Source organism: Musca autumnalis, unplaced genomic scaffold (genome assembly GCF_047663935.1).
Source record: "Musca autumnalis isolate F117 unplaced genomic scaffold, ASM4766393v1 scaffold_3, whole genome shotgun sequence".
Lineage (NCBI taxonomy): Eukaryota > Metazoa > Arthropoda > Insecta > Diptera > Muscidae > Musca > Musca autumnalis.
Genome location: NW_027411866.1, coordinates 145966576 through 145980894, shown reverse-complemented (window position 1 = coordinate 145980894; position 14319 = coordinate 145966576). Strand labels below are relative to the sequence as shown.

The 14319-nt window shown below is 36.6% G+C and overlaps 1 protein-coding gene across 1 annotated transcript; it reads left to right on the top strand.

The window, feature by feature from the left end:
• The first annotated feature begins 807 nt into the window (after positions 1–807).
• Positions 808–3176, top strand: LOC141396354 (fatty acid hydroxylase domain-containing protein 2-like). The gene is made up of 4 exons (XM_073971731.1): positions 808–1026; positions 1130–1305; positions 2462–2928; positions 2992–3176. Exons 1-4 carry the CDS (start codon positions 966–968, stop codon positions 3137–3139), a joined length of 852 nt encoding a protein of 283 aa, XP_073827832.1. The 5' UTR covers positions 808–965; the 3' UTR covers positions 3140–3176.
• The last annotated feature ends 11143 nt before the right edge of the window (positions 3177–14319 follow it).

Here is a 14319-nt window from a genome sequence, read left to right as displayed (position 1 = left end):
ATCGTTGTTGTTTTATTTCTCCCAAATTGAATAATTTTTCGCTAAGCCACTCTAAAACGCGTCCGACCACTTCAACGTTCAAACTGCAAGTTATGCAGGGTATGTGTTGGTGGAAGCAATAAAGCGGGAATTGCTTCCAAGCTAAATTCTGAAAACCTAAAATAAACCTGATAATTTGACCTTTGACAGCGATTTATGTAAAAATTCCTACAGCGATTTTTTTCTCGTTTTTGGATTTTTCGCATCTATAAACATTGCTTTTTCAGAATCCGCAAAAACTTCCCAATTGTAAGCGGTTTTCGTTTAAGGTGTACCCTGCATGACATTGTTTTATAAGGAGACGATACAGCATTGTCGCAATTTGAACTTCTATATTTCAAAAATGTTAAAACCTACAAAAATACCAAAATTTTTTCTAATCATATTTCAGTAGGGCTTTCGGATTCCAAGCAAAATCACCAAAACCTAAAAAAGCCCTAAAAATGTGAAATTTGACCGCGATTTATTTGAAAATCCCTCCGGCGATATGTTTTTATTTTTCGATTGTTCTCATTTATGTACATTGTAGTTTCAGAATCCGCAAAAACTTCCCAGATGTAGGCACCTTTCATTTAAAATTAGTTAAGGCGCAAAATTTTTGACGAAAAGGAATTTTGTTTAGTAGCCGGTATTCGATCTGTCTATAGATTAAAGTTTCAATTCACACATGCTGAGGGTATATCTCGATTCTACTGTATTCGGTGTATGCCGACTATTTTTGGCACAACAGTAGCGGACAATGATAATAAAACATCGACGCCTAACCTCATAATACTTTGAAATCTAGTAGAGATAAGTTGTTTCGCACTGCTTTTAATTGATTTTGATTGACAACGCTTAGTGCTAAAATAATCTTCAAATCGGACAGTAAGCGTTCGCGTATTAAAATTCTAGCGCGATAGTTGTACGTAACGTAAACAAACATCATGCTGACAAAGCTTGGGTTAGAAACTCAAATACTTTGGAATAAATTATTGGATGTCACGGGTAAACAAACACAAAAAGAAAGAAATTTGGTTTTTCTTTTTTTAAATACCGACTATTTGACCTCTTATACATATTTTATTTTAAAATATTTTCTGTGAAACAGGTGATGATCCCACGATGCTATGGGTGCTTGGCAGCTCTCTTGTTGTGTTCGTTACTTATTGGATATATGCTTCCTTATGTAGCATAGTTGATTACACTCAAAAACCCAAATGGATTTTTAAATATAAAATTCAACCCGATCAAAATGTTCCATTGGATATGAAGAAATTTTGGAAGGTAAGAAGAGAATTTTAATAATAACGGGTGATTTTTTAATAACTATAGGAATGTTTTTCAGAAACAAACACATACAATTGAGAAAAATGGATGAAATCTTTATTTGAATCCATAGTACGGTCCATATAATTTAATGTTTTAAGATTATTTCATGCAAATGTTGACCGTGACTGCGCCTCAAATGGTCCATCCGCTTGGTCCAATTTTGGCATACTTTTTCCAACATTTCGGCCGGTATCTCGTGAATAAATGCATCAATGTTGTCTTCCAATGCGTCAATTGAAGCGGGCATGTGTGTATAGACATGAGCTTTAACATAGCCCCACAAAAAATAGTCTAAAGGCCTTAAATCGCACGATCTAGGTGGACAATTCTGCTTATTAACGTGCCCATTGAGCCAAAAATGAGTTCGTCGCTGAACACAATTTTTCGATAAAAAAGTGGATCTTCTTTGTTGTAAGATGTTGTTCGTTTGTAAGACGATTCATTGTTAAATTATAGACCAAACTGAAGATGTTTGACAGTGAAACAAAACACGAAACGTGCGTCAGCTGTTTAAACCAGTGTTGCCAAAAAGATAAAAAATCACCCTTTATTAACATGGTGGACTTTAAACGATATAAGCGTGGATTATTTGAAGAATGTTTCTCAGGGGCTTTCAGTAATATAGATGCAGATTCTTTAAGAATACTACTGACGGGATTTTTATGCTGCAGGAGTTTATTTCAGAAGAAATTAAAGCGCTGCATTGTTGTTTTAAGATTTTTTTTTGATTGACATGCTTTTTGTTGTCAAAAGCAATAATTGTTTGGTCAAAAGTCTATTTTTATTAGCTACCAATGGATTAAGATTGCAGTTTTTATGTGGCCCTTTAGATTTAGCTTTATCGTAAGAAGTGTTGTTTATGGAACAACAATAATTCGCAATCATATTTCAGATTGATAAGATAATGATTTCAGGTAATTTTTATTCAAGCTGTATAAACAAAAATTTAAAAGTGACACTTGGAACAGGCACTAAACAACTAACATTCAATTAAACAATTTTACTGATACCTAAGGACTAATTATACAGAACCCCTTCTATATTTTTATGAAAATAGTTTCCAAAGAAAACTCTGCAAATTAAAAAAAAAATCTCCTCCTTTCACTTTCAGGCCGTGCGACAAGTACTTTTCAATCAACTGATTGTGACACCATTTCTACTTTATGTGTATGGCAAAATGTGTAACACCCAATGGACCCCCGAAACTGTACGTCAACTGCCCACCCTAAAAGAATTTCTCCTAGATATTGGCATAATGGCTATATTAGAAGAAATCTCTTTCTATTATGCTCATCGTTTGTTACATCACAAATCCATATATAAATATGTACACAAACAACATCACGAATGGACAGCACCAGTTGCAGCTATTACTTTCTATTGTAAACCTTTGGAGCATTTACTTAGCAACATGGGTCCCATTGCCCTATCAAGTTATATAGTCAATGCACACATCACCGTGACTTGGACATTTGTCATAATTGCAATAATAAATTCCATGAATGATCATACTGGATATTCATTCCCCACCCCTTTGTACAAATCGTCGATAGTGTTCCATGACTATCATCATGCTAAGTATGTGTATTTGGTTTTAGTTGTAAATCGATGTTTCAATAAGTGTGTTTATTTTAATTCCAGATTTAATTATAATTTTGGTGTATTTGGTTGGTTGGACAAGTTACATGGTACATATAGGGAGAGTACAATGGGTTGGAAAGCTACAAACGCTAAAATGGATAAAAATAACAATGTTAAAGAATTGAAAGCAGAAAAGAAACAAAAGTGAATGAATAAATGAACGAAAGACATACATACATATTAAACAACAGTAACGTAAATTCTTGAACTGGTTTTAGTCCATATTTACATTAGGCAATTGTCAGTTTGATGGATAGAGGTGAGGGTTACAATGGGTCCCATGGAATAAATAACACTGTGCAACAAAATTCAATTTTTTTCAAAATGATGGGAAAACTGTGTATGAAAGTAGAGCTAAAAATATTCGAGTTAAGATATCTTAGAATCCTTGTGGGGAATATTTTTGTTAAAAAATTTAACCCTAATGCGGTTGATCCAAGGGGTCTTTTTGGTCCCTTTTTTGAAAATCTTTCAAAACCTACTTTAAAAAGTGATCATATCAAATCCAAATATTCAACAAAATTGTTCGCCATAAAATTTTACTATAGGTCTCAAAATACAACAAATCTGTAAATCTTATCGTCAGGAATCTCTAAAAATTAAAAACACGTTTTAGAGTTAAAGTCGGACTTCATCTGAGTTTATTTAAACTTGTCCCATAAAACATAATTTTAGAGAGATGACGTCAAAGACAAAAATATTCTTCGTCAAATTTCACTAAGGGCCACCAAAGAAACGAAATGTCTTTTTACATTACTTACTTACTTAACTAGCCCATTACAGAACATTTGTTCCATAGACCGAACTAAGAAAAGATCTCCAATTCTCTCTGTTTCGTCCTTCGCTTTTTGGAATACCGCGCCTTGTCAACTCTTCATCCACTTGTTTGCGCCATCGATTCTTTGGCCTGCCAATTCTGCGTGCACGGCCATGTGGCTCGAATTCATACGCCTTTTTAGCGGGTTCACCATCGTTCATTCTTATGATATGGCCTAGCCAACGCAATCGCGATACGTTTAACTATATTGATGTCGTTGTATACACGCAGAAATAATTATGTTAGAAATATGTTTGGATCCAAACAGATATATGTTTGGGACCGGTTGCAAACAAATATATGTTTGGATCCAAACATAATATGTTTGGGTCAAACAAATATATGTTTGCAACATTTTGTAACATATCTCAATTTGATATGTTTGGGTAAAACATATTTTTTATGTTAGAATATTTTTTCATGTGTGGAGAGAGGATGTTTTGTCAACGAGAGTAATAACAGTGCTCTCGCGGCTGTGGGTATTGCATAATAGAAGACGTAGAAGCGAAGAAGGGGGCTTTGGTGGCATGTGTGCCATAGACTAATTAATCGTATAGACAGAGAAAGTTGTAGTGTGCTTGTTTGTTGTAGATGGCGCCCTTCCATTAAATATGCTCTCGATATCCTGAAGTTGTCACTCAAATATGTCGTGTAGTAGCTCCATAGACAAAATAATCTATAGATAGAGAATTTTAATGTGTTTATTTTTTATAGATGTTGCCCTTCCACTCAATATGTTCTCGATATGCTATGGTTTTCACTCAAATATGTCGTGTTGTTGCTCAATATTAAAAAATAGCACTAACGCCATCTAACAATTACAGAGCATACTAAGTAACATGCTGAGAACAATTCTTCGTCTACACCTTCATTAGTCTATGTGTATGCGTCAAACTCGTGTGTTTCTTGTTTTGTTGTTGTTAACCAACTTAGCTGGCGACGAAGAAAAGAAGAAATGATATGAATTACATATGTATATTTTTTTTCTTTCTTCAGTGTTTTAGTTGCCTTTGTAGAGTCAAGACGGTAAAGTGAGTGAATAAATCAGTGTTTTGTGTTTTCTTAAAGAAATTGTGCTTTTTAGTAAATTAAATGCCCAATACATTTTATAATTGGAAATTTTATAATTGAATCAATAAGGTGAATGGAAATATTTTATTGGACAAGGAAGAAATCGCATTTAATTTTGGTAATTACATACATACTTATTCATTTTTGAAATATGGCATATCCATATTTATTTATTACATTACATAATCATTTGATTCTAGATGCCGATTCCCCGCTGATGATTTCAACTATGAGGACAATTTGTTTTATTTCACAACTAAGGAGAAGCGTTCAACTACGTTTCTATATATTTTTCCTTTTTAAAAGTGTGACTATTTACAAATTATTTCAATCAGTTTTTCTTTTATTAAAGTGTGTTATGTATTTCTTTGAAATTTTGTATGTACCTACATATGTGTTTGTTGTTCTTTTGCCTTTCAATAAAAAAACCACAACATTTGTGTGTATACTATCGAGATAGCCAGTGAGTTCTTACTGAGAGCAAGTGAGCACACATTTTAAAGCACTGTTGGCACACTGTTGGGTAGAAATGCTCGGCCTCATACACAAAAGTGTAAAAAACACATGAGTCTCTCGCAATTTGCCCACCATTGTTTTAAAGCAGTGTTCACCAGCAACAACAAATTCAACCGCTGCGTTTGTGTTGGGCACACACACGAGATTATCTATCCCTCTCTAGATAAACATCGTGTGCCTTAATGCATTGCTAAAACAAAGAAGATGATCGGTGGGAAGAGCAACGTTCAAACTAACCACAATTGAGATTGTGTGTGTTCACACAGACACGGCTCGCGAGCCCAGTGGTGATTAACATTGTTTTAAAGTGTTTTACATTGAATTTTACGCTCCCTTGCTCTCAGTAAGCGCCCACTGGTGCATGTGTTTGTTTTTTTTTTGTGCCTTTTGGGTTTGTATTTTTTTTTTATATAAAATGTTTGCACCCAAACATAAAATTGTTTCCACCCAAACATATCTTTGTTTGCACCCAAACATATATATCTTTGCACCCAAACATAAATATCTTTGCACCCAAACATATATATGTTTGCACCCAAACATATATTTGTTTCCACCCAAACATATATTTGTTTGCAGACCCAAACATATATTATGTTTGGGACATATGTTAGAGAGGCCGTTTTTTTTGCGTGTAGCAGATACAGCTCGTAGTTCATACGATGTCGATATTCACCGTCAACGCAGATCGGTCCGTAGATCTTTCGAAGAATTTTTCTCTCTAACACGCCAAGCACTGCCTAATCTGCTTGCGCAAGTACCCAGGCTTCGGAACCATACATCAGCACGGGTAGTATCAGTGTTTTGTAAAGCATTATTTTTGTTTGACGAGTTGTGACTTTGCATCTGTTGGCCAATACAATTCTTCTTTTTATTTCACAACTGATGTCGTTTGTTGTTTTTACGACCATGTCTTTTACTACCTCAAAATTATAGGAACCAACTTCAACAGTTGATCCGACCTCAATGGACGCATTGCGCGTCGACACCATCAGCTTGGTCTTCTTGCCGTTTACCGCTAGACCCACATTAGCAGATTATCCTTCGACCTTCATAAAGGTATCGGTTACTTCTTTTACTGATCTCCCATGTAACATGTGGCTATTGGTGTAGATTGTGGCAGTTCTTTTGACGTTTGCCTCTCGTATAACCTTTTCTAGCAGAATGTTGAAAAGATCACAAGGCTGTCTCCTTGCCTGAAACCTCGTTTGGTACAAAACTCTTCGGAGAGATTCTTTCCTATTTTAACTGAAGATCTTGTGTTAGAACCATTTTACAAAGCCCATTGAGCTTTGCGGGGATACCAAATTCAGACATGGCTTGGAATACCTTTGAAAGTAGCGGGCTGCCGAAGGCTGCTTTATAATCGACAAAAAGGTGGTAGGTGTCGATCTGCATCTCTTGGATCTTCTCCAGGATTTGCCGCAGGGTAAATATCTGGTCAATGGTGGACTTGCCAGGTCTAAAGCATAGCCGACCAAGAAGAGCGAGCGCTTAAATTGTTTATGTGTGGGTAAAATTACACTGACAGAACAGGGTGATGATTTTCATATTGAGTGTGAAATGAAAAATATATTGTTGGCGCGTTCGCTTTGTATGACTTAAATTAAAAATAATATAAATAACTTCATAATTTGAAAATTATTTTTCTTCATATGTTAATTTTTTTGAGAGAAAAAACAAATTGTATGTATATAAAAATGATTTTTTAAGACTTTTTTTATTGATGCATTGCAGACGAGGCATTCTGCGTCATTAAAAATATTAATACAAAACAAAAAATCATTTTCAAATTCTTCCCTCCACATTTGCTGTACAACTGCAAAATCTTTTCAGTGTACCCAAAAAAAAAAACACATAAAGCGGCATCAACCTGCTTGCATGACATTCAGTACAAGACTGAAGTAAAAAAATCAAAACATTTGCTCTCTTACTTTGCGTTCGGGTCGCGTGTGTGTGATTTGCCGAAAAACTTCATAACGATATCAATACCAACGAACGGATTCGCTCTAAAGCCGCATTGGTATGGTCCAATTATTTCGTTGACCATGGGCTTTAGTCGTTCGCACAATATCCCTGACACTATCTTGTAGGCGATAGGGAGAAGACTTCTGCCCCTATAGTTGGAGCATAAAGTCTTATCTCCTTTCTTATGGACGGGACACAGAATGTACAGGTTCCAATCGTCGGGTACGCGTTCTTCCTGCCAAATGGAGCTAACTACCTGATGCATACACCTTATCAGCGTGTCGCCTCCGGTTTTAAACAGCTCGGCTGGTAGGCCATCAGCTCCTGCTGCCTTATTATTCTTCAGCCGGTTTATTGCTGTCTTTACCGCATACATTCAATACCATCTTCTGGGATTGGATCTTTGGTATCTTCGTCGACTTCGCTACTATTGGATACCAACAGCTTGGAAAAATGCTCTTTCCATATCCTTAGCACACTATCTGTATCAGTTACCAAATTACCTTGCTGGTCTCTACAGGAGGAAGTGCCAGTTCCAAAGCCATCAGTTTGATGTTTCACTCTTTGGTAAAACTTTCGGACTTAATTTTGTCTCCTGTACATCTCGATTTGTTCACACTCCCGCTTTTCCATCTCTCTCTTTTTCATGCGGAAAAGACGTTTCTCCCCTCTCCTTTTCTCCCGATACCTCTCTCGTGCGCTACGCGTTGCTACTGATTGTAGAGCAGCGATGCACAAAGAGAATCGCACACATTTTCTCTTAAATATTTCACGCTGCATTTTTATTGGCTTTTTCTTTACTTTTTTTATATTTTAAAACTTTATTTGTATTCTAAAATAGTAAAAGTTTCATATTGTTTAAAAATATTTATAAAACAATGTGTATATTTTTAATTGCACTTGTGTCAATTATGGCTGCGATTAAGAGTAATCGACGCTAGCGTACTGTTTTGTGCATCGATGTTGTAGAGCACTGATGGTCAAATTGCGAGAGACTCATGTATTTTTTACACTTTTGTGTGTGAGGGAGAGCATTTCTGCCCATCAATGTTGTAGAGTAGCCCTATATGCCGCGTTTGTCTCTTCGGTAGCAGCACGACACTCCTGGTCATACTCATGCTTTGTGTCATGGCATGGATTCCTTGGGGAAGGTCTCTGGTATCCAAGTATGGATTTTGCGGCTGTTTGCATGGAGTGGGCAATATTTTGCCATTGTCCTGATATGTTATCGGGGCGAGGAGTGCTTTGATTAAGCAGTTGGGCCAGTTGAGTGGAATATGCTGTGGCTATCTGTTGTGATTGCAGCTTACCGATGTCCAACTTCCGTGTTGTGTCTGTTCGCACTTTGTTTGCTACGTTTAATCTGGTACGTACCTTTGCTGCAAAAAGGTAGTGGTCCAAGTCTATGTTTGCACCTCGGAACGATCGTACATCCAACACGCTTGATGCATGTCTTCCATCTATCACATCATGATCAATTTGATTACTCGTCCTTTGATCTGGAGACAGCCAGGTGCCCTTATGAATATCGAGATGATTAAATCTGGTACTGCTAACTACCATGGGTTTGCAGCTGCAAAGTCTATCAGCCTCATACCATTGTCAGATGTTTCGCTGTGGAGACTTAATTTCCCGACTGTTGTGCCAAAGATATTCTCCTTTCCAATTTTGGCATTAAAATCGCCTAGTATAATTTTAATGTCATGTGCAGGGCAACGGTCATAAGTTTCTTCTAAGCGCTCGTAAAATATATCTTTGGTCTGTTCGTCCTTGTCTCCAGTGGGAGCATGAGCGCAGATAAAGCTGATGTTGAAGAATTTTGCTTTTATTCGAATTGTAGCAAGCCTTTCATTCACTGGTGTGAAGCTTGAGACTAGGTGTTTTAACCTCCGACCAACTACAAATCCGCAATCAAACTCATTCTTTATGCCATGGCAGCTATAATACAGTGCGTCCCCTATAGGTGTTGTTGTGACGCCTTTCCCATTCCATCGTATTTCCTGTATGGCAGTAATGTCGGCCTTGTACGTTTCAAGTACATCTGCCAATGCGTAAACTGAACCTTGAAGCTTGAGACTAGGTGTTTTAACCTCCGACCAACTACAAATCCGCAATCAAACTCATGCTTTATGCCATGGCAGCTATAATACAGTGCGTCCCCTATAGGTGTTGTTGTGACGCCTTTCCCATTCCATCGTATTTCCTGTATGGCAGTAATGTCGGCCTTGTACGTTTCAAGTACATCTGCCAATGCGTAAACTGAACCTTCTCTATAAAGAGTGCCAACATTCCAGGTGCAGATTCGCAGATCATGGTCCTTAAAACGTTTGCGGGGTTCGTCAACTTTAGAGGGATTTGTTTTTCTATTCTTTTGTTTTTTTTTAACGTTCTTATGGGTGAACGCGCGGCACATGTTAGCTCACTGCCTTTAACGGGTGTTAAAGGCAGTTCCCCAGGGGACACCACCATCATTTCATAAAAAAGGAAGAGTTTTTTACCAATTTCCATTGAAACATCCTGCACATATTTGCACCCTTCGTTTTTATGTGATTTTTTGTCTTGCAGATATATACATACTTTCGTTGATCCAGAATGTCACAATATACAGAGTAACTTCCTGGCATTTAAGTAAAATTTAGAGTTTTGATGTATTCTAGGACCTATAGTAAAATTTTATGGCGAACAAATTTCTAGAATATATCGATCTGATACAATCACATTTTATAGGAGATTTTAAACATTTTGCAAAGGGACCTTAAAGATCCCTTTTATGACTCACACGAGGGTTAATTTTATTCCTCACATTCTTGTCAAAAACACTATATACCTAAAGTGCAAGAATTCCAAGTAATCTTAACTTAAATATTAAAAAAAATACTGTAGAAATGCTAGAACCTTGCCCCGCAATTTTAGTTTCATGGTTTATTGGCAAAATTGATACCGATATTTCCTTGGTAAGTAATGCAAATCGAGATTTCATTTCTTTGGTGACTTATAGAGAAATTTAGGGGAAAACATTTTTGTCTTTGACACCATTCTTCTAGAATAATAATGTTTTGTTTGTAAATTTGGCCAAAAATCATAAGAAGCACGACCTTAATCCTAAAATGTGTTTTTAATTTTGCATATTTCTGGAGTTAGGTAAGATATAACGCTTTGGTGTATTCTCGAGCCTATAGTAAAAATGGATGGCGAAACAAATTTGTAGAATATTTTGATCTGATACGATCTCATTTTATAGGAGAAGGAACCACAAAGACCACTTAAATAATATGAAAAATTTAACCAGCGACCCAAAAAACATAAAAAACCCAAGGTTAGGTCGAAGGTAGGTAGGAGGTTTTTCGTAAAATTGGACACTGTGCCATGGAATAAATAAAACTAATTACAGTGAAAACTATAACATACAATAGCAAGTTTACATAAAAGCTTTCGGACGGGTTAACCTCCTTTATGAGGGATTCCATTTGACGTTTAAGCAATGAAATTGACTGTAAAAATCGAGTGGATTTCGTAAGTATAAACTCACTATAAGGCAATTTAAATCCACTTGATCAGATATACAAAAAAAAAAATTAAATCCTCTAATGTTTTACCAAATAGATGACATCATGGTGTAAGAAAGAAGGTGATACAATAATAGCAACCTATGTCTTCATTTGCTGTCAAAACATATTTTTAATCAAAAATAAATAACAAATATTTCGCTTCTATAAAAAATATCTGTGTACAACATCTTTATTTAAGCTTCGCGAATAATATTTTAACGTTTTCTTCTAACTTTTGTGGATATTTCGCACAAAAAAAATTTGACAGCAAATGAAGACTACAACCTAACGTCAACTATTGGATTACCTTGTTAAATTCGCCTTGAGATGACATAACAGCACTAATACCTGAATTATTTTCTGATGTAAAAGGGCCTTTACATTCTAAATCCTATGAAATCATAGTAGACATCTGCCATGATGCAACACATAAGGTGGAACAGTAAAATATAGATACTCTGACCTTCCTATCTAACATAGATTCCATTGTCCTATTCAACTTTGCCAAGCACCTATCCTGGCTTTGACAAGGGTCTATTTACTCAACTCATCTTCATGTCTAATCCCAACGAGCAATAAGCACAAACATCAACAACATTCATCTTCATCACTTCTTCATCAACCTCATCATCATCTTACCACACTGTTATCTTTACATAGTTACATCATCTTTAATACCTTACTCTCGATCATCATCTTTACCTGACACTCAGCCTTAACTCATCTGGTCTGTTCCTTTACTTTTGAAAATGGTAAAACCGGCGAAAGTACTAAAAGTTGCAAACTGCTCTCATGTGAATTGTTTGTTGTCTGAAGTAAAGGAACGCTTTTTGTGTAAAAAGTGGTAAAACTTAAAGATTCTTGTAAAGGAACAGAGCTATAATCTCTACATATACATATTTTCATCTCTAATTCATCAACCTCAACATCATCTTACCACACCATCAACCCTACATATTCACCTCACCAGCGCCATCATCATCTGTACCCTCATCATCATCTTACCACACCATTATCTTTACATCTTTACATCACCTTCATCACGTTTAATCTACCTAGGATGAACACAATGGACTAATGGCCTCCGAGTAAAGTAGTCAACTAGACTATTACATGTCTGCGCATCCTTAAATCTAACCTAACCTAAGACCAGAGGATTTCACCCAATCAAAATCATTGTTATCGTGAATTGATCGTATAAAAACGTAGACAAAAACAAGTAAAAAAAGTACCAATCGGCTTTGCCGACAGAGATATGCCCTAAGCCTGTGTGAATTGAAACTTATCTATAGGCAGATCAAAGTCATTTCAGATTTTGTGGCCCGTTTTGGATGAACGAATTTGCCGACAAAAGTATATATATTAGTGCGGGCGATTTGTATGGAAAGAAAAAAACCTTAAAGGGGGCGTCGCGCTTCTGATTCCTGAGATTGAACTGAGCAAAAAGTCTAATAGAGCATATGTCTACGGTGAAAATCGAGCCTCCCGACGTTTTCTTGAAGTTTTGTATCCAAGATCTTGGATATTTTGGTATATAACAGCCAAACCATTGAGATTTTCGATACAACACAAAGCATTTTTTGAAATTTGAAGAAAAAAATATAGTTGGTTTGAAGCTCAAATGTGTTGCGGAGGATGTACTTGAAGGAATGGATTGTTATAGTCCATTTTGGAAGTGGATCTTTTTTTTCTGATTTATTCCTTTTGATGTCAGGTAGCATGGACTTGCCCACGAAAAACATAAATTCGCTTAAACAGGACCACAAAGAATAGCATCGGTATAATTTTGCAAAGGTTCTTCGAACAGATCCTAAACTACGTTTAAACAAAAATGTTGAACTTTTGTGGGGGACGTACCCTAAGGAAGACCGATTTCTGAAGTAAAACTGCATTTGGACAAAATATTAATAGATCAAGGGTTTGGACGGTTGCTCCGTCCAGCAGATATAGCGCGTACTATTTTAGTGAAGTTTTTTTTAACATTTGGTGGTGGTGGAGATACCGGAAGGTGTGAACCGACAGTAACAGTCTTCAAACTTAAACTTAGTTTGGACTAAATATTACGAAGCCCAAATTTTAGACGGAAACGGCTGACCCGTTCGAGAGTTATCGTACGCATAGTGCCATAGGGTTTTTACAGTATTCAGGAAGTATGGACCTGTCCCTGAAAAAACTTGCAGCGTCGTCATGGGGGCAGCGAATACAAGCTGTTACAACAAAGATAAAAGCGATTCGAAAGCAGGCCTTATTAAAATAAATTTTTCCAAAATTTATTGTGGGAGGTACCTGAAGGAGTTGACATACATAGTCCATATTCAAGACCATCGATGTCTCGTAGAAATATTACGATGTGCAAAGTATGGACCAAATCCGTTACTGCCTTCAAGAGTTACCTAAAGGAATGGACTAATATGACTCATCTTCGGACTTAAACTAAGTTTAGACAAAATATGGCCAAATTTTAGACCGAATCGGCAGATCCGTTTGAGGGTTATCGTGCGATCCAACCACTGCACATTGTGCCATAGGGGGTTTTTACACTTTCTGGCTATTTTCTCAGGAAGTATGGATTTGCCTTTGATAAAACTTGTGCCTTCGTAATGGTGGCAGCGAATACAAGTTGCTACAATAAAAATCAAAACGATCCGAGAGCAGGTCCTAAAGTGAACTTTTCCGAAATTTTGTGTGGGAGGTACCCGAAGGAGTGGACCGTTAGAGTCCATATTGGAACCTCGTCTATGTCTGGTAGAAAATTCACGATGTGCAAAGTATGGACCATATCGGTTGCTCCCTTCAAGAGTTATCGTGCGCACAAATTTTTTGAACATTTTCTAACTTTTGTGCGGGAGGTGCCTGAAGGAGTGGACCGATATTACACATCTTCGAACTTAAATTAAGTTTGGACAAAATATTTCGAAAGATAAATTTTGGACATCGGCTTATCCGTTCCAGACTTATAGTGCGCACCAGCCAGACAGACAGACGGACGGACATTGCTAAATCGAATCCAAATTGTCTGAAACTGATTTCGTCCAAACATACTTGGAGTCTGAAACCGTTATTTCGATGAGGCACATTCTGCCCGTATGAACGTGTATATACCCTCGTTAGCATAAATACTGAGGGTATAATAATAGCTAACTCGAAAGATATTAGCTCTGTTCCAGAACTAAAAAGTTTTTACAATTTTTACCACTTTTACACATTTTGCGTTCCCGTACACAAAATTTATATGAAAATCGTTTACGACATTTACAACTTTTACGACTTTTACCACTTTATAAAGTACGGGAAGAGGCCAATTATTCTACCCTATAAAAGGAACTTTTTATTCTCCAAAAAGTACAAGGAACAAAGCTACTAACAACTCAAATTACCTTCAATACCATCGGCGTCATAACGCAACCA